The sequence below is a fragment of the Dermacentor andersoni genome, chromosome 9 (assembly GCF_023375885.2).
Source record: "Dermacentor andersoni chromosome 9, qqDerAnde1_hic_scaffold, whole genome shotgun sequence".
Classification (NCBI taxonomy): Eukaryota; Metazoa; Arthropoda; class Arachnida; order Ixodida; family Ixodidae; genus Dermacentor; species Dermacentor andersoni.
In genome coordinates this window covers 98,235,410-98,260,670 of record NC_092822.1, presented here as the reverse complement: position 1 = coordinate 98,260,670, position 25,261 = coordinate 98,235,410, and the positions used below count along the sequence as shown (strand labels likewise).

The 25,261-nt window shown below is 45.4% G+C and overlaps 1 protein-coding gene across 1 annotated transcript in view; it reads left to right on the top strand.

Moving 5' to 3' along the window:
• Positions 1 to 3,157: 3,157 nt before the first annotated feature.
• The window catches only part of LOC129383932 (uncharacterized), a 31,564-nt gene continuing 9,460 nt past the window's right edge, over positions 3,158 to 25,261 (top strand). The window contains exons 1-3 of the mRNA XM_072284379.1: positions 3,158 to 3,285; positions 10,716 to 10,836; positions 16,387 to 16,668. Coding sequence (XP_072140480.1) covers positions 3,281 to 3,285; positions 10,716 to 10,836; positions 16,387 to 16,668 — 408 coding nt within the window. The 5' untranslated portion in view covers positions 3,158 to 3,280. The remainder of the gene's footprint in view (positions 3,286 to 10,715; positions 10,837 to 16,386; positions 16,669 to 25,261) is intronic.

Sequence of the window (25,261 nt, the reverse complement as noted above, 5' to 3'; positions counted from 1 at the left end):
AACACACTTTTCTGGAGCCGCATAGTCAGAACAATCGTACAAGCAACAAAGCGAATTGAGAGTGTTGGTAAGTTAACATTCTTGGCGTATATGTGCAGCGCGACACAGACGTGCCGTCCTTTCTTTGTACCGCGTCTGTGTCGCGCTGCACATATACACCAAAAATTGCACAACTGAACAACTTCTCATGCCAGGCGTACGCATTTCAGCGTGTACAAGAGTGTTACTCGAGATAAATGCTGCTTTAGTGTAAACAAGCTGAACTCACCTCTGTAAACAAGGCGAACGGACCTCGCATATCCCGGTCCCTTTCGGAGCCGGCCGGTCTCGCCCGTCCGCACGGCACCGCGTAAATAGCTTTGCCACCTTCCGTGCGATTTGCGCAGTTTGGTGCGCTGCAACCCGTCATACTTGAATACAAGTGTCAAAATGATCTGCTTCGTAGCACTTCACCAAAGTCATTAACTTAATATCCTCGAGTACCATACCTGCAACCCGGAGCCGATCGTTGCTACGCACGCTCGCTCGACGGTCCGCTGATAGCAATTTCGGTGGCACTGACAGAAACGAGTCGGCGCCGTTTCCGTAAAGTTGGCTTCGGAGCGCGCAGTTGATCATTTGACGTCATTTTGCGCCACGTGATTGCGCTCGGCGAATAGCGGTGCGAGCGGCGCCGGAAAAGGTATGCGCAACTCTGCTCCCTGCGGGAGCATATAGACCGTTTCATCGGGCGAGGAGGAAAGGGCGCGCGGAGAGCCTTTCCTCCTCTCTGGCTTGGGCGATCCGGCGCGGCGCTGCTTGAAAGTATTGCTGTCGCGTGCTGCGGAACGATTTCGAGATGTTTTAGATCTTACTTTGTGAAATTTACGCCATGTTCGTTGATACAAGGTCGTCAGGGAAGCCTTTCGGTGCATCGGTAACTACTGTAGGCAGAAATATGTCTTGGGGGCGCAAAAATGTGACACGCATAATCAGCCGCGGTGTACGAGCATTATCAGTCGCGGTGCGTGTATGTGTTGTTTACTATTTTGCTTATATCGATTTTAATTCAACAAAGAAAGCCGGCGTCTCTGTATTACCAACATTATATGGTAAATCAGCTCACTGTCTGATGGATTGGTGTAGGCAGTAAAACATAAAACATAAGAGCGCATGCTCGTGCACGGCCAACCTAAGGCAACCACGAAACATCTGAGCGGCAGGCGCTATCAAATATTTTTGGTACACTGGCATCGTTCTCACGCATTTCAAGTCTAGTATGCTTGAAATTACCATATGTCTATGCTAGCCTTGCTGCATGAGGCCCATGGCGCTGCTCAACACAGCGACCACTGCGGTTGGTGAGCCAGCACGATACACATATAAGCTGTGTGCTTCGGCATTGCCTTTTTGGCCTGTATACAGCCATAATATATGAGAGGGTTCGCATAAAAAGAATGCGATGGCTATTTTTGAGCGCAAAATTTCCGTGATACGTGTGAGTGCGTCGTAGAGAACTGAACGAACACAACCGAAAAAAAAATTCGGTCATCATCCTCTTTCTTTAAAACGGGCTAACACCGCACAATGTTTATAAACCTATTAACCGCTGATGCCGTATGCTTGGACCATGCGCTATATAGAACAAATATATCTGTAATGCAGCACCTACTACTGCTTAGGACGCTCGCGCAGTTCGTAAACGGTCGCTTTGCTGGACAAGCTTAATTCAGACTGTAAGGTATGCTGCTATTACTAGCCAAAACTATTTTATTAATGGGTGGAAACCTCATCCATCCAACCAAGTAGTCACGCAATGTAACTGCAGTGAACAGTTAGAACGCTTGTCAAACAGCACAGCTCCTATCGTAGCAGAACAGTACCCATGCTGTTACGATCGTCGCGTATGTATTATGGCTCCTAAACCGCAGCTTAGAAATAGAGGATAATACTGCAATAAGGTCACATTAGTGATTGGAACATTTAGAAATACACAATTGATCTCTGAGGCTGATTGTAGGCTCAAATATGCGAGCACCCCCCCCCCCCCCCCCCCCCCATCGCGCTGCGTGTTCCGTACACCTCAACGCCAGCAGAAATTCCGGCCATGACGCCTTAAACCACTCCAGCACGCCTCACAGAACCGTTTACCACGTAGAAGACGCACGTCATACTAAACAGACAGCACGACCGCGAAAACAAACGCCAGAACCTACCGCCGAGCGTATACCTGCCATGCAAAAGACCGCTTTCACCCAAGCCAGTATGGCGCTGCTCATAGGAGGCGCCACTGCGTTCACAATATGGCGGCGCCTACTAAAAAACGGTCTATACAGGAACACTATACTGCGTGGGAGGCGAGCGCCATCTGGAGGCTTTGCAAGGAACCAGGCGCGCCTCCTTACAGCCCTAGAGATGTGCGCGCCGGCGCGCCTTCCTGCATAGGATTTGCCGTCAGCGCTTCCCGTTAAATAGTGCAGTTACATAAGCTGCAGTTGCCTGGAAGCGTGAGCAGCAGTGAAGAAAAACAAGTGGTATCTCGCACCTTAAAATTAATGTGAAACCCTAAGACTAAAAGCAGCCGTGCCATGAGTGAGAGCACGTGCTCAACCGGCAGTTTCCACTGGCTCCACAGGCTGGGGAATGAAACGCGCGAACACTCAATCCTACCAATGTCTTTTTGCATGCGTCACGTGCCATATTGTCAAATTCCTTACAAGAGGAAGCACGTGCCAGTTTTTTTCGTCCTTCGCTCATCATTGTTAGCGATTTGAGAGCTTGTGTTAGATCGCACCGCCTGCAGAATTTGCCAGTCTAGTAACGAAACAGGTTGTAACATTACTACGCTTAAAAAAAAAAAGAACTGTTGCCGTGCCATCGCCGTTTTACATGACGTCATCGTTTTTTGGGGCTGTCGGGACGCACGGGCTAGCGTGCACACACACAATGGGTTGACATACACAAAAAAGCATTTGTCCACGTGGTAACGCTTTTGCAGAAATCCAAACGGTGCTGAATAGCTAGCTGCCTACAAATCCCTTCGCATAACACAAATTTCCACAGTGTGTGGAATCATAATAAATTTTATTGTGGTTCATGAACAGGTAACGTAGATCGTCAGAGAGCCCAGTATACACCGCAACCGGTCTTCGTCGTCTGCTTTAACACGCAGGCCCTTTCTGTATTTGCATCACGGATTACCAACGGAACAGTTTTCCTTGGGCTCAGGCTGAATGACAAAGGAGAAGACCTCGCTTCAAAAGACAAGCTGGCCAAGGATGTCTTCGAAACGGTGAAAAAGATGAAGTAGGTGTCGTAGTTTGTGAAGGTAATTGTTTCACATTGTGCTGGAAGCAAAAGCGAAAAGAGCTAAGCGCAGAATCATTGTGCTTACAAGCATTAAAAAAAGGTACAGTGAAATAATAGTCCTTTCGTAATCACTGCACCACATTATAAGAACGTATGCTCTCAAAACACATACATAGATGTCTCAAGGTATTGAGTCTCTTTTGCTTGTTCTGAGGGCTTGAGAGATCCGTGCCGCTTATCGGCATTCGCAGCCACAACGCAACAATGCAGGCAACGGAAACAATGAATATATGCACTCACGCAAGTGCCACCACACTGCAGTGGTGGTGAAATGGTGGAGCTCCCGCCTTGTATGTGGGAGGTACTGGCTTCCAATCTCGGTTTCTCTGGAAACCCACCGGATTTTATTTTGTGTAGAGATGTACCGCCACCCGCCGCCTGATTGGTTATACGGGTAATCATCTGGAAATGGGGCCTCTGCAGAAATTTGCAGAGGTCTCTCGGCGCCCCTTGTCCAATCTGGGTATTGGTGAAATGGTCAAAGGTCCGCCGCTGCCGTGGGAGGCAGGGGAGCATAGGCATAAGCGGTGTAAAAAATGGGTATAAGCTCGCTCCTGGCCCTTTGCTCGGCAACTACGGCCGTTGCAGACGCTTGGCAGAAAACCTACATGATGGGAAGCTGGCCGGCATGATACCGCCAAGCCACTGTTTATTGCGATAGCAATTATATGAGCACTCCAAGCGCATTCCTGCCGTCGCCGTCGCATCAGCATGATGTTCCCTATAAGGTCCAAGGGCGATAACAGTGCTGGTAGCTTCGCGTGCGCTGCGTTTTCGCCGCTTAGTTCACGTTTAAGGGAGAGGCAGTACGAAGCGAGTTTCCGCGGTCATCGAGTGAGATGTGTTCATCTTTGCTGGTGCGCGCGTGACCTAATGCTTGTTAATTTATTTAGTAAGCTGCAAGGTTATACGGCCGACAAAACTTCTATCCTTACTTCGTATAGCTATCTAGTAATTTGCTATCGCAATTGATGCTTCACCTTTTGGGTGAAACTGCGATTTTTTTATATATACCGCCCCGATGGCCTAGTGGCAGAGCATTTGCCTCATACGCTCGAGGTTCTAAGTTCAAATCCCGGTGGAGCCGGGAACCCATTGGTTTTTATTTCGTGCAGATATGACCACGGGCTTTTGACTTGGCTACTTGAGGGGGGGAGAGGGGGTTGCATATCGAAAGATGACCGTATAGAGATTACGGGCATGGAGTTCGCGCCCTTGTCCAACCCCGGACTACTTTGTGGAATAGCATCCGCTTTAACTCTGGGAGGTAATCAGAGCTGCCGCCGGGAACTTAGTGGTAAATTAGGTGCAGGCACGTTCCCAGCTTGGTGATTGACCACTATGGGACCTCTACTCTTGGAACGGCGTGTTTGTCCGCTACCCGTGACCCTCCACACGTAAGAGATACACATTGGGATGCCACATGGGAAATGACTGTCATAGATGGGCTTTGTACTTTTGAGGTTTGTGTACTTTTTGGTTATCTTTGTTCTTGCGTAGAAGCGTAGTGGTCTGTACGAACCTTTCCTAAGCAAGCCGACCACTTGAATGCCGGACGTCTGTCCGGAGAGGGGAGAGGAGTGGCTTGCACCCATATTTCAAACCAGTGGTTGTCTAGCGGTCGGGATCAAACAACGCACTTCCCCCAGCCAAGTCGGACGTGAACACGAGACAGAAGAAGTGCCATTATTTTTTTTCTTTTGGTCAAGTTGTATCCTTGCAGCCATAGGAATGCTCACTGAGCAGCTGACGCGCCCAATAAAATAAGACAAACCACTTCGAGCTCGCTAACTTCGAAAAACGGTTTCAGATTGAAAACGGTGCAACAAAAACGACGTCGAACATTATCCGGTTTTATAGCAGGGGTGCTTCAATATCGATGTCAGATCTTAGTTCCCACTGTCCAGATCAAGATAGTCGTCTTGTCTTTGAGGAGCTCAAGTTCCATGTTGTCTGTTGTGGTAGAAGAAATGTCTTGTGACAGGCATTGCTACTGTTTTTCATTTACTGTGAAGTCAGTTGCAGCTCAGGCTTTCTTACTAAAACATGACTACAGGAAGCTCTGGCGCCACGATCGTTCACGTACCATGGGAGTGATGGCTATAACACGGATTCGTATGGTCTTCATGCTTGTGGCTTCAGATGGTTTTGTGACTTTATCTAGTATGCTTTATCTGTCTTCACTGGCCTAGTGTTTTAGGCAATCCTGTGTATTCAAATACAGATACCAATAAAGAGTTTATGCAAAGGCATCATCATTTGGCACTGTTGTATTTAAAGTGGAATGCTTTGTTGGTAATGCTCAATTTACAATGTTACAAGTCCCTTTGAAAAGAGAAAGATAGTTTGGGCAGGTCCATTTGCTAACTCCAATTCCATTCCACAGTGACTGAACCGAAACGCTTGCAGCTCCTATATACACTACCGCCAGGGTAACCGTATTATGAAACATTACCATCTGTATAGGAAAGCTCGCCGCCTCACCCTACGTTGTCGTGCTAAAATTGTCGCGCCCGACCATTGTAACGATAAAATGCGGCGTGCGTAATTTTTGTTCGCCAAGTTGTGAAGGATGTAAGAAATAGCGATGATGTTTTTCAAAATTTAGCCATAATTCATTAGATGTGTACTCAAAAAGGCGATACGCTGCTGCACCTGCACTCAATTTCTGTGGAACTATCTCAGAACACTGTATTAAGAAAGAGTATAAAACTCTACTAAAAGGTATTAGAGTTGCAGCAGTAACTACTGCATTGCAAACACATTTCTGAAATACCAAAATGCTAAAAAAGCTTAAATGATGCCAACTCTCGTCATTGTGATCACGTTTAATTCGACTTCTTGCTTAATTCGAATGCACTTAAAAGTTTTTGTGAGAAACCAATTTCTGGTATAAAAGAATAACTCATTTAATTTTAACTCGAAAGCATATCACTTCGGGTAATTATATACCCACGAAGCGCCGGTTCACCCTTAGGCGCGCAGCAGTAACTGTAAAATAAAGACATTACCAGACCTACTGGTTCTCTAGGTGCGGAGCAGTTTTGTATAAATAAATTTTAACCCACCGTGGTTGCTTAGTGGCTGAGGTGTTGGACTGTTAAGCACGAGGTCGCGGGATCGAATCCCGGTTACGACGGCCACCTTTCGATGGGGGCGAAATGCCAAGACATCCTTGTACTTAAGATTTAGGTGCACGTTAAAGAACCTCAGGTGGTCCAAATTTCCGGAGTCCCCCACTACGGCGTGCCTCGTAATCAGATCGTGGTTTCGACACGTAAAACTCCGTAATTCAATTTAATATAAAGATATTTTCATATTTAATGGCCGACGCTTAAGCAATCAGCTCCTGCTTGTTTTGCGTGATGTCACGGTGAGCGAGCGCTTTAACATGTCGGAGCTTCTAGCGTCGTGTTGAGTCACCGTTTCGCGAGAAAGAAACAAAAAGACGTTACAGATTACTTGAAGCAATACAAAAATAATTTGATTCGTTCATTTTGCTATCCTTTATTATTTCGACCAAATATGGCGGTCTTGCAAGGGTCCAGTTTCGAGGGTTCTACTGTACATTATTTTCACCAGGCCATTTCATACGCGCATAATTCTTCATTTCCTTGCTTTAGGAGATAATATGATAGCGCTCCGTGACATTATTTCAAGATAGACCGGTCACGCTTAACTATATACCAGCTGTCCCAGTAAACTTGGGCCAAGATTTTAAAAAACCCCAAGAGCCCAAGACTCAAAGGAAATCGTACTGACTGCATAGTAGCCGTAGTCGTGTGTACATGCAGCCAGTATGTTTTTCATCACAATCGAAGTATTAATTAATTAATTACTTTTATTTCGTGAACTTTTAAACTCGAATCGCAAACATATCAATTACAAAGTTGTAGGGCAGCTGAAATAACCTCCGAATCAAGCATTTGTTTCGTGATCAGCTTTGCCTCGTTGGTTTGTCCGAGAAAGACAAAACATCGTGAAACATCCAAAATACGAAATAGATACGCTCTCGCACAGCGCTACTCAAGCGCTCCCAAGCGAATATTTACGAATACACAACTTTACTAGCGGCGGCAGCTCGATACAGGGCTTCACGCTATGGGGTGGTCGCGGCATCATGAGAAAATGCCGCTGACATGCGTCAGCGGTGTGTTCTCATGATAAGCGTAGCGGAGCCGTAGTGGGGGAGGGGGGATTTCGAACCCGCGAAACCGTAATTTTCGCGCACTCATCTTGTCCTGTAGATATGCGCGCTCGGAACGCATGTTCGTTTTGCTCCCTTTAGCAATAGAAACAAACGTTGCGCAGGCTATGTCCATGTAATGCGTTTTGGCGGGTCTGTACGGCCTGCCAATGTATGCTAATAAATTCGTAAGTAATTTTTGCTTGACGTGTCGATGAGTAGATAATAACGGGAGAGCTCAGCGGTGCCACGCCAGCGACCTGTTCTTCAAAAAGACAGGCGTGCCCTTCACGAATGATCAGAAGGCTAAAATGATCCCGGCTCTGGGGGCGAAGCACGGGGACAGGAGGAAGGCAGCCAAGCTATTCCGGATGTGGCATTGGGGAGGACGTCCTGGTCCGTCAACCATACTTAGAAGACGCGAAGTACTTTGTGAGATGGTTAGCTTCACAAGAAAGCGACACAGGACTGCGACGGCAGTTCAAGAACCGGAAACGTATGTTTTGGCATTCTTGGCGGCTAACCCTCACGGTAGTGTGCGCGACGCCAGTGCGGAGGCCGGAGCCTCAAGATCATCAGTGCGAAGGATTTTTCTTTAAAACGTCATATGCGCCCGTACCATGTACGTCTTCATGAAAAACTTGAAGACCGAGATTTTAAAAACAGATTTGACTTTGGCAATTGGAATTTCACAAAATGGGAAGAAGAACCGCACTTTATCACTCGCGTGCTTTGGACGGATGAGGCCAATTTCTCCAGAATAGCATAAGTTAATCTTCACAACGCGCAGTACTAAAGTGATAGGAATCCCCACTGGCTGCCACAAACACGACACCAATACCAGAGGTCGTTTAATGTGTGGTGCGGTGTTTTTGATGGGAGCGTCATCGAACCCATCTTTTTTGACAACACACTAATGACGCGGCGCTACGTCAAAGACATCCTCCGGTACCCCGTGAACGGCGTCTGTTGCAACGGTCCACTTGCGCACCTTCGGAACGTCTGGTTTCAGCACGATCGGCTCCTGCGCACAATACTAGTCAGTCTCGAGCCTGGCTCGACAAGCTTTTCCGTGGATAGTGGATTGGCCGGCACAGACCGGCGCCCTGGCCTGCAAGGTCGCCGGACATGACACTACTGGACTTCTTGTAGGGCTACGTAAAAGATCACGTGTGTAGCAGCGAAACTACCACATGGGACGCTATAAAGGCAAAAATAAGCTGCGTTGGTTAACGCTACAACAGCACAAGTGTTGGAAAGAAGCAAGTACTATATTGCTCGAAATGGTGACCTATTTGAGCACATGCTAAAAGCGACAGTGGAAAATAACCGCTCAAAACTGGTGTAAAACGTAACTGTTTAACGTACCTTCATAATGTCATCCTATTTTTACGTAAGTAAAGCTTGCCGCCGAGAGAAATAGGTAGAAAAGTGCTTTGTTGTGCTCTTTACCGGAGTTGAAGAGACATAAAAGGTAAATGGCTAAACCAGTTGCACCTTTGAATATTTGTTTGTGGGTGGCTGAGACACCTTACGTGCTTCTGGATAATTTTTTTTAAACATAATCTCCTCAGTAGCTTTCTTCTGTTCTTCCGAGAGCTGCCTTTTCTCTTTTTTCGTACTCTTTCGCTCACTGTCTTTTTTTTAACATTGCTTGAATTTCTTTTGTAGCTTTGTTTCAGAATACGCAAAGGCTGACGCTATCCCGAGTGCGTCATGATCGAACACAATGTCCTTGCGTCCGCTGATGCTGACGCCTATCGCACCACGCTGGTTAGGTCTCGCAACCTCTCGAGCCATCCTACATGACGAAGCCTTGTACGATGCGGCGATAAACAAATGCAGCCGTATATCTTTCAAAGGTTTCTAGGTGGCGCTTGAGTAGCGGCGCGCGTGCGCGCATCTATTTCATATTTCGCGGGCTTTTGTTTTTTCATAAAAGGAACAACCAGGCACACTTCAGCACGAAATAAATGATTGATTCGGAGGTTATTTGACGTGCTCTACAATTTTGTGATGGACATGTTTGCGATTCAAGCAATAAATAAAAATTTCACTAATTGAAAGCAATTTTTGAAATAATATTTCGCGATGAAAAACATACTGGCTGTAAGTACACGTGACTACCGCTACTATGCAGTCGGTACAATTTCTCCGGAGGTCTTGGGATTTTTTAATACCTTGGTCCAAGTTAACTTGGACACCCGATATATAATCCCAATGAAGAAAGCGCGCAGTACCAGTCCGCATCAGATTATTTGAATAAATAAGGGTTGTTTATTCAAACCTTGCAACGGACTTGCATATTGAAGCTAAGGACCGTAAAATTTATTTCACCTGCATATTAAGGTGGCAACCTCGGACTGAACATGAATCATCACCAGCCAATCAAAAGAAGAAAGCTATACTCGCGTCTGGCGGAGCTTTTCCGTGATTATGTAGCTCGAAGACCAGTTGTCGTTGGAATGTAGCGGTGGATCGTTCGTTGAAATGGCGGCCAAAAAAGGTGTGTTTTCTTGTGGCTCAAAATCGTCATAAATATAGCGTCGTCTTGCAACTCCGTCCGGGAACAAAGTATATCTGTATTCATACAACAACCCTCGTTTAAGCGCTTTCGCTAACTGCCGAGTCTAATTCGGTGTCCTTGAAATAAGCATGGAAAATTGCCTGCGGAAAGCAGCTACTGTATAAGAAAGGCTTTGTGGAAATGCACAGCACAAAAACAGAACAAGCTTCTTGATTTGCACATGTTTTGAGCCGAATGCGATTTCTGATTATATTTTCGCGTGTCTAAGTAACAGCGGAACACAGTTCCATTCTTTACCGTGTAATTCCTACTGTTTAATTTTTGCTACGGCAATTTTCATACCCCAAGGGTGTTACTTGAGCGCAGGAAATTTAACGCATATCGTATACCAGCGTTTGTAACGTGATGGAGCGAGTTGCCCTCTCCCCCAAGCCGTACATAGTTCAGAAATCTAATTACTGAATAACGAATGAATAGGCTGGGTCATCGAAACCTCTAGTGTACTAAATGTACGCTTCGTCGCCAGACCTAATGGGGATCAAGTTGCTTTAATTCTTTTATATGTTTTTGTGTTTGGGAATCACAGGGCCACACGAGGTGATAGTACGTGGTAAATGTTTTTCTGTAACGTGCACTATGCTATTTCTGTCGCAGGGTGAACCTGCTTGTGTTAGTGACTCACAACGTCAGAGACATGGAGCAGTCCTCGTGCATCTCCGAGCCGGTCAGCTCGTGGTCGTCCAAGGCCTACAAAAACAAGGAAAGACTCGCCCTAGTAGGTCACGCGTTGCTGCTGACATCGGGAGGGAATTATTTCCTTTAAATTCTTTTCAAATTTACACGCCGGTAAAAAATATCATAGTTCTCGAAATGCGTGTATTTTAAAAGGCATTGATCGACTTCGTTAACGCGTTTTATTGTTAATGCGAGCTTTGCCAGCTGAGTGGCAAAATACGTGGTCTTGTAATTATTTTTTTTGTGCTGCTTTTGCTGATATACAACCCTCACGCGGCAGCACGTCTTGGTACAGCTCGTACTGAACAAATTGGCTCCTGCTGCAGACAGCCCAGAGAGAGAACGCGACGAAGAGTGCTGAAGCTTTGTTACTAAGCATTGTTATTGGCAGCCATTAGTTACGCTAGTACTCCTTAGGAATCTGGAAAAAAAGAGCAACAGTAAACAAGTAATGTAGCATCGAAGCTATGTTCCAGCGAAATATATCTACGTCAAGGTCAACAAGATGGTTAACACGTTACTTGGTTTTATTGAGCTGTCGTTGATAGGAAAGCATGGCACTGATAAGCTGAAAATAGTTTGGCACTCGTGACCGCTTTCTTGCTTGGCGACGAGACTGAAGAGGTGCAGTCGCTTACTAGTCCGTTTGTAGTACAAGAAACGGCAAATAAATAATGAAGTTCGTCACGACTGAGTTAGGCAAAGACCACGCCTCTGTATGGTCGCGATTTCTCGCTGATTCTTTCGTCCTGTAGTCATAAAAGACAATATGGCTATCGGTATGCCTACGCAGTTGTTGAAGTGTGGAAAGGCCAAGCCATACCGTTTCTCACTATAACGCCTAGAGGGAAATCTGGCACCACCGTCTATGGGAGTTCCTTAAGGGGCACTGTGCGGTCATGGGAATGACGGCACAGTGTCTGCGAGGCTTGTGTTGGCTGGTGCTGTAAGAGTCTTCGTCTAAAACGTGGATATGGTTACACAAATAATGCCTTCTTAAAGTAAAATCCTCATAAAATGTTTCTATTCACGTATATTACATCTTCCAGTGAAGTTTACTCACCTACAATGCATAACCAAGCGAAGAAAAGCAAGAACAAATGACACACTGTTCCAAAGCGAGCACAAATCTTGTCTTCTGTCCTTCAACTTTAGCGGCCTGCTTATACTTTTTACGTTTCATATAATTGTACATGCGATAAAAAGTTCTCATAGTTAAACAAAACGTGTTCTTGTGTGACAATAAAGCTAAAACATAGTTTTACGTGCTGTTTTAGTACAAAATTGATCATTGTGACAAACGGAACGGTACTTGCCTGACTCTCCGAAAACGATGCCAATCCGAAGTCACAATATACCGGCATTCCCATGCATACCACAGCGCCGCAGCGCCAGATTTCCCTCTAGGTAATGTAGTGAGAAACTGCATAGGCCAAGCACAACACAGGTGGCAGTTCACAATTATCATTAATTACGTAATATCGAGCACATCATCATCATCATCATCCTCATCAGCCTATGTATGTCCACTGCAGGACGAAGGCATCTCCAATTACCCCTGTCCTGCGCCAACCGATTCCAACTAGCACCCGCAAATTTCCTAATTTCGTCGCACCACCCATATATTCTTCTGCCGTCCTCTACAGCGTTTCCCTTTTCTTGGTACCCATTCTGTCACTCTAATGGTCCAACGGTTATCCAATCTGCGCATTACATGGCCTGCCCAGCGTCATTTTTTTCTCTTAATGTCTATTAGAATATCGTCTATACCCGTTTGCTCTCTGATCCAAACCGCTCTCTTTCTGTCTTATAAAGTTACGCCTAGCATTCTTTGTTCCATCAGTCTATGAGCGGTTCTTAACTTGTTATCAAGCTTCTTTGTCAGTCTCCAAGTCTCTGCGCCATATGTCAGCACCGGTAAAATGCACTGATTGTATACTTTCCTCTTCAATGATAACGGTAAGCTCCTAACCAGGAGATCACGATGTCTGCCGTATGCGATTCAACCCATTTTTAATCTTCTGTGAATTTGCTTCTCATGGTATGGGTTCCTTGTAATTAGTTGACCTAGGTAAACATACTCCTTCACAGACTCTAGAGGCTGACTTGCGATCTTGAACTCTTGTTCTCTCGCCCGGTTATTTATCATTATCTTTGTCTTCTGCATGTTAATCTTCAGTCCCACTCTTGCACTCTCCCTGTTAAGGTCCTCGATCATTTGTTGTAACTCACCCGCATTGTTGCTGAATAGAACAATGTCATCGGCAAACCGAAGGTTGCTGACGTATTCGCCATCGATCCTTACTCCTAAACCTTTCCAGAATAATAGCTGGAATAATTATTCCAAGTACGCAGTGAATAGCATTGGAGAGATTGTGTCTGCTTGTCTGACCCTTTTCTTTATAGGCATCTTCCTACTTTTCTTGGGTAGAATTAAGGTGGCTGTGGAACCTCTGTAGGTATTTTCCAGGGTATTTACCTAAGCGGGCTGTGCTCCTTGATTACGCTATGCCTCTATGACTCCTGGTATCTCTACTGAATCAAATTCTTTTTCGCGATCTATGAAAGCCATACAGAGATGCCTATTGTACTCTGCCGATTTCTCGATAACCTGAATAATGACATGTATGTGATTCATTGTAAAGTACCCTTTCTTAAAGCCAGCCTCTTCCCTTGGTTGACTGTAGTCCAATGTTGCCCTTATTTTATTGGAGATTATTTTGGTAAATATCTTATATAATACTGGGAGTAAGCTGATGGGCCTATAATTTTTCATTTCATTAACGTTGCCCTTTTGTGGATTAGTACAATGTTTGCATTTTTCCAGTGTTCTGTGACCCTTGCAGTCGATAGACACCTTGTATAGAGAGCCACTAGTTTTTCAAGCATTATGTCTCCTCCACCTTTGAATAAATCGACTGTTATTCCATCCTTTCCTGCCGCTTTTCCACGTTTCATGCCTTGCAAGGCTCTTCGGACCTCATCTCTTGTTATAGGAGGAGTTTCTCTATATTGTTCATTATTGTTCCGAGTAGAGTATTCGTGAGTCATCTGGGTACTGTACAGGTCAGTATAGACTTCTTCCGCTGCTTTTATTATACCTTCGAGATTGCTGATGGTATTACCCTGCTTACCTTTCAGTGCATACATCTTGGTTTGTCCTATGCCAAGTTTCCTTTTCACTGATTTCAGGCTGCGTCCACTTTTTACGGCTTCTTCAGTCTTTCTCACGTTATAATTTTTAATATCACTGATTTTCGCTTTGTTGATCAGTTTTGACAGTTCCGCGAATTCTATCTTATCTCTTGAGTTGGACACTTTCATTTTTTGTCGTTTCTTAATTAGGTCCTTTGTTACTTGGGAGGGCTTGCCTATTGTTGCCTTGGTGCCTTGCCTCCCACTTCAATTGCTGCGTCTGAAGCCAGCCTCGTTACGGTTTCATTAATTATCTCTATGTCATCATCATCATCTCTCTGTTCTAAGGCAGCATATTTGTTTGCAAGTACCAGCCTAAATTTGTCTGCTTTTACACTTACTGCCTCTAAGTTGACCTGTTTTTTCTTGACCAATTTTACTCTTTCTCTTTTCAAATTGAGGTGAATCCTAGCCCTCACTAACTTATGAACACTGCACTTTACCCTACCTATCACTTCTACATCCTGCACTATGCTGGGATCGGCAGAATGCATGAAATCAATTTCATTTCTTGGTTCACCATTAGGGCTTTTCCAGGTCCACTTTCTGTTGTTACGTTTCGTGAAAGAGATGGTCATTATTCTCAGCTTATTCCTTTCTGAGAATTCTACCAGCATCTCACCTCTAGGGTTTCTAGAATCGACACCGTAGTTGCCAATTGCCTGTTCACCTGCCTGCTTTTCCCCCACTTTTGCATTGAAGTGACACATTACTACTGTTAAGCGTGTTTGCAGTTTTGTCATCATCCTCATGACTGGATGTTGGAGTGTAGGCTAGAACTATCTTTAATTGATACCCCTTATTTTTATTGCGACTACTGCTACCCTCTCGTTGATACTGTAGAATTCGTCAATGTTGCCCGCTATGTCCTTATGGATTAGGAATCCTATCCTTTATTGCTTGTAATTAGGGAGACCTCTATAGCAGAGGACATGGCCGTTATTTAGCAAAGTCTAAGCCTCACCAGTTCTTCTAATCTCCCTATGGCCGATAATATCCGAAATAATGCCTGTTAATTCCTCAAAGAGTCTTGCTAAGCTAGCTTCACTCGAGAGCGTTCGGGTGTTAAACGTTGCAAGGGTCAGTTTCCATTGGCGGCCTGTCCGGATCCAGAGATTCTTAGCACCATCTGCTGCGTTACAGGTGTGACCGCCGCCTTGATCAGGTGCTCCGCAGCTGCTGGGTACTGAGGGCCATTGGGTAATTGGGTAATATCGAACACAGAAAAGGCCGTATTCAATCGGAAGAGACTTTGACGGGAGTTTTATTGTATCAAGTAAATCGCAGAGCTTCTGCTGTTTCAGGTCAAATGGCAATACTGCGGCTTGCGTATGACCGCTACAGCGTCGCCAATTTCACAAAATGTCTTTGAGTGCGATTATTAACATTACGTTTCTCAGTTCCATGAACTGTTGCTTTGGCCTTCGAACAATCCAAACGGAACTCGGCGTTACTTATCTATATTTTACACTGTAATGGTGTACTCGCGTTATCGAATATGTGTACACAGTAACGCTATCTATTAAATTAGTCACCAAACCACCTTTGTGGCCTGCAACGCAGCTGCGCTAGAATACCGTTATTGCTCATTGAAATTTTATGTACTCGTCGTGATAGCTCAATGACAATTAATGGCGTGTCGCTGCTGAAATTGAGGTCTACGGGTTCGGTATGCCGGCCGTGTTGGTCGCATTTTGTCAGCGCAAAAATGTGAAAAACACTCGTGAAATTAGATTAAGGTGCACATTAAATAATCCTAGCTGGCAGAAGTTATTTCGGAGTTGCCTACTACGATAGACGTGCCAAATAATGAGATTGTGGTTTTGGCTCGTGGAACTCAGGGCACGCCAGTCCTTCAGGCAAAGCGTGCACAATTGCACGCCATAATATAGAGTGTGAAGACATTTGTAACGTATCGCACACATTTTCAGGAACACTTTTTCAGTGACCCTGTGCGGCAAGTAGCTGAAATCATGTATGTACGACGAGTTTCAGTACAAAGGGTTGGAACGTAGACGGCTGGTGTCAGCTCTCGGTGCCAGTGTGTCGAGACGTAGCTGGTTCCCTTATTTTACTGTCTTTCACAACGATTTACGTGAGGCACATTTTTTCAAGCAACCGGAAGGGTGCTTCCCAAATATCGGGGACGGAATGTAGTCAGTGTTCTCGAATATAGCGTATCGGCGAAAAATTCTCGAGTAGAACCCACATTTTGTAAACTTGACGTACCGAAGAAGTAAAACTTTTTACTCCGTTCTCCAGCAGTCTGATTTTAAACATTCGAAAGATGCAAGAAACCTGTGGAAAGTAAATTTCAAATGGAAATAATGAATCGGTCCGTGAAGCGGAAGAAGTGAGACCTGTCAGAGGGTGACTGTCCTGTGCCTGCTCGCAGGAGCAAATCTTCAAGTTCCTCGTGGCTGGTCTGCGTGAGAGGACGACGATGGAGGTCGCCCTCTCCTCCACTCTCGTGTTGGTGTCGTTCCACATGAAGAAGCCGGTGTCCAAGCCGGTCGAGTTCGGCGAGCCGTGTGTTCGAAACTACAGGATGCACATGGAGAGGTACTGCGTGGACGCGCTGCCCAACGTGCAAATCGACGACGACAGTCTGAGCGCAGTCGGCTTCCACGGAGACACGCTGTTTAGCTTCGAGACGCCCGAGAGCATCGAGAAGAAGGTAGGTAATGACCAGCACTTGCACTCATGGAATGAGGAAATGAACCAGAAGGGAGCCGTTTTAGTCTTTTACCCTAAATCAGAAAACGCAAGAACTACGTAACAGGCGTAGACGCTTGCGGCGTAGCGTATGATCTTGCAGCTTAGATCGTTCTTAACTTGTAGTGCGCTCCTATGATTAATCGCACTTCTCGCATCTTTCATTGGCTTGTTTATGTCGTGATTTGTCAACTTCTACAAATTCACTTGCGCCGGATTTCAGTGTGCACCTCATACACGGAGAGTTCTTTTAGACCATACAGAACATTTTTAAATCGCCTGTGGAAGGTAGAATAATTGTCGCCCTTCACCTGAATGACTGGAAGCGGCGGACATTCGTCGCACGTGAAGTGGAAAGGTATATTCGGCTAATTAACAAATATTCACCAATTACCTTTTAAATAATTGCTTTACGGAATATATTAAAATGTACGAATTGCAACCGGTGAGTTTGCGAGGCGTATCCACTTGGAACGGCTCCTCAGGGTCGCACAGGTTTTGTAATGCGGGCCGTGAAACTTGCGGCCAAAAAAGGCATTCTTGTTCCACTTTCACGATAATAGTGCCGTTCTTTGCGGTAAAGCACAAAAGTAACTGAAACACCCACGTATTTTGTCGTGTGCTACAGCAATGAATATCTGGAAATTTCGATCATCCTGAAAATTTGCTCCAAGTAAATACGCCTTGTGAACTAGCCGGCTGCAATTCGTAAATTGCAATATGGGCTGAACGTAATGTAATGATTAAAATATTTACTGAATCTTAGTTAATTAGTCGATTATGCATTTCAAATTCTAATGCAAGTAATGCCGGCCTCTTTGAGTAATGCCGCTCAATGACTGCCATTGTGCTATCTGCCATAAGTTATATTTAATAATACTGTATGGTCAAAAAAAAACACCTAGCATGTATACGACACTTGTGAAAATAAATGTCTATTGGAAATGAGCGCTTTGTCCACGTCCGTTACACCGTCCTTGTGCTGTTTTTTTTGTGCTAAGGCATAAAGTAGAATACCAAGATGCCAAATATTGCTTTCTTTCTCGAAAGGAGCATTTCGTCGCGCAGCCATCCTCCAAAATCCAACACTTGCAGATGGGCTAGATGACGCATTGCAGATTTCCTGTGCGCTTATTTTCCGTCGATCTTCAAAATCCAAGTCTCCCTGAAGCCGCCGTGTTCACATTTTAATCCGGTAGTATCGGAAGCGTGAAATAGAAAAGAAAGTTTGTGTGAAGTGTGTGATGATCCTCACGTGGTGTTAGAGTGTAGTCCAGTGGCTGCACAAGTTTTTTGCGCTAAGTGAGAAACGACACCAAAGAATAGTTTCTTCAAATAGAAAGGACTTCGTGCCTGGCAAGCTATCTAGAGTGGGTTCTCATTTTGTTGTGGCAAACTATGTGGTAGTGCGCGTCTTGCCTTCCACCGCAGCCCCGCAGGGGCGTCTGCGTCCGCAGGCGTTTGGTGTGTTGCGACACCACGTACCCGAGCACACGAGGGTTGGACCCTCCCGCGTGTAGCCGTGCGCGGCTTAGCCGTGTCCGGGGAAAGGGGGATCCTGGGGGTTGGGCCGATGCCGGGTGTTCAGGCCGTTAATGCCCCCCCGGCGGAGGCAACACACCTCTTTGCCCTCTGCTTCCCGTAGACGGCACCCCCGGACTGACCCACCCGGGGGAAATCGGCAGTCGCCTTTTCCTGTCCCCCTCTTGAATCGTTTTCTTTCCTATCTTTTTTCTTTTACTGTCCTATCATCTCGTCTCTTCCGTCACTTCCTAATTTTCCTAGGTGGCTAGGGTTAACCTCGTGTATGTGCCCTCCCTTGGGTATGTTATATTAGGTTATAGCAGCAATGCACGGCTGCCGTCTGCGGCCTTACCCGTTAAGTGCTACAGCGTCCCATGTTTGGCTCCGTGGTGGGTTGCCGCCATTACCGCCGAAAATGACCGAAATATTATGGGAACACCTGCTTTTCCACGTCTACTTGATCGTCACCCTCGAAAGAGGGGACGCACCGATGAAATTATAAGCCTTTTCAAACCAAAAGAAATTTTCCCCCGATTGCAAGCTGTGCATAGCGAAAGAACTGAAAAACCAGCTAGAACTCTATCCCAATTCCTTGTTGCAAAAGGCTTGACTGATGCACTTGGCCCAGGCTATAAGGTCACTAAAATGGCGAGCGGGGACCTCCTGCTTGAGATCCCTGATAAAGAACAGCACAACAAACTAAACACACTTGTGGCATTTGGAGATATTCCTGTTACCGTTTCACCCCACCGGTCTATGAACACAGCACGCGGTGTAGTATTTGATGCAGGTTTCGTCGACTTGTCCGAAACAGAACTATTAGAAGAATGGAAAGAGCAAAATGTAACCAACGTGCAGCGCATCATCTTCAGAAGAAAAAAAAAGATATTCCTACAAAGTACCTGATCCTCACCTTTGCCACTCGCGATCTGCCACAAAAAATAGAAACTGGATACACAAAGATAGCTATCAGACCATACATCCCTAATCCAAGAAGATGCTTCCAATGTCAAAGATTTGGCCACGGATCGCAGAGCTGCCGTGGTAAACTCACATGTGCGAAATGTGGAGTCCAAGGCCGCGCCTCAGATAAATGTGAAGCAACACCTCACTGTGTAAACTGTGAAGGTGAACATACAGCATACTCCCGATCTTGTCCCAACTGGAAAAAAGAAAAGGAAATAATCACCATAAAAGTACACGCAAACATCTCTTTCAAGGAAGCACGTAAAAGGTGCTCGCCGTTCGACACCCCAACGTATGCCGATGCGACGGGTCAGGGGGCAGCGCCGCACCGGCCTGCGCAACCTGCCCGGCCCACGCAGAGCGAGTCGTTGGCTGTGGCATCCCCCGCCCCCGAGGTGGCAGCAGTCAAATATGATCCACCCACCAAGACACAGAGGCCGGCTACCCCGGGTACGTCGGGCCTCAAGACCACGCCTCGCCAGGCGAGGTCTGACAAACAAACTAGGAGCCCGCACGCGCGGGCATCCAGTGCTTCCCAAGAGGCAATAATGCACACAACACCGGTACGTTTGGTGCCGAAAAACCGGCGTGGCTCTCTCGAGCTCGCCAAAACAAACAAAAAACCCATAACAGGGCCAGACGACGGTCCGGTTGCCTAAGTTACACCACTACACACCTGAACACAGAACATTTCTAATCCTAATAAAATGGCTGTACAAATTATTGATTGGAATGCCCGTGGCATTCTAAACAACTTAGATGACATGAAAGAAATAATACAAGAGTTTAACCCTAGGCTGTTCTGCATTCAGGAAATACACTTGAAAACATCAAATAGAAATTTCTTAACACAATGCACATTATTCCGCAAAGATCGCGATGATGGCCATGCCGCGTCTGGTGGCGTGGCTATTATAGCTCAGAGGTCAGTTGCTTGCCAACACCTCCATCTTCAAACTAATTTTGAGGCAGTAGCGCTTAGGGCGATTCTATTCGACAGGTTGGTTACGGTCAGTTCCCTCTACATACCACCCGAACATCGCTTGCAATTAAGGGAACTTGAAACGCTTGTCAATCAGCTTCCGGAGCCATTCATTTTAAACAGTGATGTGAACGCCCATAATGCGCTATGGGGCGACTCACGCTGTGATGCAAGAGGGCGTACTATAGAAGAATTTGTTTTATATACCGGTGCAGTTCTTCTGACTAAAAAAGAACCCACCTTTTATAGCACTACACATAAATCATATTCTTCAATAGACCTAACCATAGCCTCTCCATCTCTAATGCCGTACCTTGATTGGAAGGTCCTGAAAAACCCCTACGGAAGTGACCACTTTCCTATTGTCTTAAATTTAACAAAACGCGCTGAATGCGCTCCACAGATTCCCCGATGGAAAATCGACTCGTCGAATTGGGAACTGTTTCAGGAGATTGCATATTTACAGTACGATGATTTGAGCTCTTTAAACATAGATGATCCTATGGCATATTTAACACACTTTATTATGGACGCCGCTGAAAATGCATAAAACAAACTAACGGACTTGCTAATAAGCGCCGTTTGCTTTGGTGGAATGTCGAATGCAAAGAGGCACGGAAAAAAACAAAATAAAGCTTGGGGCCTGCTTCGTGATTCTTCTACTGCGGAGAACCTCATTAATTTCAAGAAGGCAAAATCACAGGGCAGGAGAACAAGTCGACGTGCTAAGCGAGAAAGCTGTGAAAGGTGCATATGTAGTATCAATTCGTACAAGGATGAGGGTAAGGTATGGAACAGGGTGAACAGATTAAAAGGCAGGGAAATACAACCGCTTCCTTTAGTAAACGCTCAAGGCGACATCATGAAAGATCATGCAGATTTCCTGGGCAAGCATTTTCAAAATATTTTCAGTGCATCACACTATGCGCCAACTTTCCTAAAGTTCAGGGAACGCATAGAGCGAGAGCGCCTTGGACGAAAATTCGCAGCAGATGAACCTTACAACCTTCCCTTTAGTCTCACTGAACTGAAGGCTGCTCTCATTTCCTGTAGCAACTGAGCACCAGGTGGTGACCGCATAATGTATGCAATGATCAAGAATATGCATCCAGAAACATTGAACACACTCCTGTCTTTTTACACCATGTGAGTATCTGGGCATATTCCATCCTCATGGAAAGAAGTGATTGTCATCCCCATTCACAAGCAAGGCAAAGACCCCGCATTAGCCAGTAGCTATAGGTCAATAGCACTAACAAGCTGCATGTGTAAGCTATATAAAAAAATGGTAAATCAGCGTCTAATCTATTTCCTGGAAAGCAACCGTCTACTTGATCTCCTTCAATGTGGTTTCAGGGAGGGTAGGTCGACAACAGACCACCTTGTTCGCCTTGAGGCAAGCATTAAAGAGGCTTATATACACACAAACATTTTTTTTCTGTATTTCTCGACTGGGAGATAGCCTATGACACAACATGGCGATTCGGAATACTCCGAGACCTATCTGCGATGGGCGTACGCGGCAATATGCTAAATATGATAGAAAACTACTTGACTAACCGCACGTTCAGTGTTAGAGTGGGCAATGCCCTGTCCAGGCTATTCACTCAAGAGACTGGTGTGCCACAAGGGGGCGTGCTTAGTTGCACCCTCGTCATTGTGAAAATGAATTCCCTTCACAAAGTCATTCCATCCTTAACGTTTTATTGAATATATGTAGATGATGTGCAACCAGGAGTTAAGTCTTGTAACCTTGCTGTCTGCGAGCGCCAAGTCCAACTCGGACTGAACAAGGTCTCAAAATGGGCAAATGAAAATGGTTTCAAGCTAAACCCCCTCAAAAGCTCCTGTGTACTTTTTTCTAGAAAGAGAGGCTTGATACAAGATCCTGATATTATGCTGCATGGACAACACATAGCACTCAGCGCTGAACATAAATTTTAGGCATAATACTCGACTCAAAACTAACCTTCATTCCTCATATCAAGTATTTGGAAGCTAAATGCCTTAAAACAATGAACATCCTGAAAATACTTCACATACAACATGGAGAAGCGACAGGAAATGCCTCATGAACCTCTACAGGAGCCTTGTACGATCGCGGTTAGACTACGGTGCCGTTGTGTTTCACTCAGCTACACCCAGTGCTCTCAAGATGCTGGACCCTGTGCATCATCTTGGTATCCGCCTCGCCACCGGTGCATTTAGGACGAGTCCGATTCAAAGCCTCTATGTCGAATCGAATGAATGGTCGCTCGATCTGCAGCGGTCATATTCTACTTTTAATTATTTTCTGAAAGTACATGCTAACAAAAACCATCCTTGTTATCCCACCATAAACGATATGACCTCTGCAACACTCTTTCATAACAAACCTACAGCCAGAGCGCCATTCTGGATCCGTGTGAGAAAGCTGGGCGAGGAGATGGATGTCCCTATTCATGAAAATCGTCTAATGGCTTCTGCCAAACCGTTTCCACCGTGGTTGTGGGGAATCATTGACTGTGACACGTCATTTGTGGAGGCAACGAAGCACGCCCCAGAGGCGCACATTCATATGCATTTTCTGGAATTACAATTTAAATACCCGTGTCCAGAGTATTACACAGATGCGTCTAAATCACATGCTGGGGTGTCATATGCAGCCGTCGGCCCATCCTTTTCCGAGTCCGATTTTCTGCACCCTCAAACAAGCATCTTTACAGCAGAGGCGTAGGCACTGTGGTCGGCTGCGAAACACATCAGACAGTTAAAACTACATAAGGCGGTCATATACACGGACTCATTAAGCGTTGTGAAAACATTGATGTCATGCTTCAACCACATAAATTCAGTAAATGCTGATCTTTTCTCTCTCCTCTGTACTATTTATGCCTCTGGCCAACATGTAACGATATGTTGGGTGCCTGGACGCAGTGGTATTGAAGGTAACGTCCTGGCAGACCGAATTGCTACCTCTTTAGACAAAAAAGCTTGCAACATGTCCGTAACCGTTCCGGTCTCAGACCTAAAGCCATACTTACAGAAAACACTCAGAACTTACTGGCAGCATAAGTCGGACGCTGAAACCCTTATTAAACTCCACATAGTTAAGCCACATTTAGGATCCTGGCCATAACTGACCAAGTCCAGACGAAGTGATGTCCTAATCTGTCGGCTCAGAATAGGGCACACTTACGGTGCACATAGCTTTTTGTTACTGGCGGTGAACGTCCAATGTGTAGTAGATGTGGGGAGACACTCAGTTTTCAGCATGTCTTCCTAGAATGCCGCGAAACACAAGTCGAGAGGAAAACACACTTCCCTTTAGCATACAGTCAGTGTATACCACTTCAGCTGGCACTGTTTCTAGGCAGAGAACCGCTATTTCACATGCAATCTACCTTAGCCTTTTTAAACGACGTTGACACGCACCACATTTTCTGTCCAAGAAATTCGTAACACGGCCTCTTGAGAGAGGCCACGGTTGCGATGTGAACCTTTGTTATAGCACGTGCTTCCGGGCCCTTGTGCTCAAGGGATCCACTGAGGCTGTTGTGCTACTCGTCAACAACAATCACCTGTCTATTTTTATTCATGTAACGCTATTACACCATCGTTGTACATCCTATACTTATAGCATACCTTACGTCAGCCATTCTCATATTTTTATTCCTTATGTATTTTATGCAACTTATATCTCTCAGTTTTAGGCCTCTCTACAGCCACGTCACATCAGCCGTGCCGTACTCATCACCACTGCCTTGGCGCTCTTTGGCCACACTTGGCCCTTGCGCCAATAAGCACTACATATCATCATCTTCCACCGCAGCGCACCTACGATAACAGCATAAAAGTGCCGTTAACGACCTTTCGGCGTCTGTATTATGGGTCTGCTCGGTGAGGTCTCCGGACGGAAAGCCCAGGGAGATCAAACCGTACCCAAAACTGTGTTTTCGATGCAGAAAGCATTCAGGTGTCAATGTCGATAGCGTAACTGCGCAGCGATTATTGTTCCATTACGGCAAATAAGGCTACGCGGAATTTGACAGATTTCGTGTCCAGTATCTTTCATGCACATGAATGAGCCGTATTCGAGTACTCAGGACCGCGGAAAGAAAAAGCGACACCAGACTAGCATGCGCAGAAACAGGGCTGCGTACGTGTGAATGTCTCGCTTGTCTTTTTTTGTTTGTTTGTGTGTGCAATGTGTAGGTGCTTGAACAGCTGTAAATGTGGGATGCTCAAACTCAGCTACACGAGAAGCACGTTCTATCGTACCTAACAGAGCTAGTGCCACCTTCAGCGATGACGCACATGGATATGCTAGTTGTTCAGTGTTCTCTATTAGGTCCGAGAGAAAAAAAGTAGTAAAGTGTCTGCCCGTGGCAGCGTAGGCGATATAAAACTTAAAGAGACTGAGAACCAATTTTTATGGTACCCGATATTTTTGTGCAACGGAAAGCGTATTGGTCTGAGTGTCCATTAAAACAGTGTTAACACGCGAGACGCTGAGCAACATTTTCCATCACCATTTTCCGATCTGCATTGAGGATGTAGTAGTGCTCAAGGAACATACTGGAAACAGTGATAAGTGAGCGCGATTGCGATTAAACGCCGGCATCGAGAGGAAGCAGACAAGTGCGGCTCGAGCTGTAAGAAAGTAATATTTTGTTAACACTGCAAATGGTACAAACCTGCCATTATTTCCCGCATGTTTTAGTTGGAGAAAGTGTTGTATGGCGAGCTGCATGTTTGAGTGTTGGTTCTAAAGGTATTATTCCCTGCTTTTCTATTATTATCTTTATGGGGATGGTTCTTCACATAACGGAAACGCGAGTTTTATTTGCACCCTCTTTAGAATAAGCAGGTGAAATTGCCGGCCTCATCATTGGAAGGTGAATCTATAGACTTACGTCCATGCGCTTACGTCATTCTTCAACAAAAGCATTAGCAGTTTCGGAAGCTAGGATGATTCAGGTTTAGGAGGGCTTCCAACCGTGGCAATATTCGCTGGCATGTTTCAAGAAAATTTTATCTTCAAGAATGATTTAGTTAAAATATGTACTAAAAGCTCAAAGTGTCTACATTAGTATGTGCATCG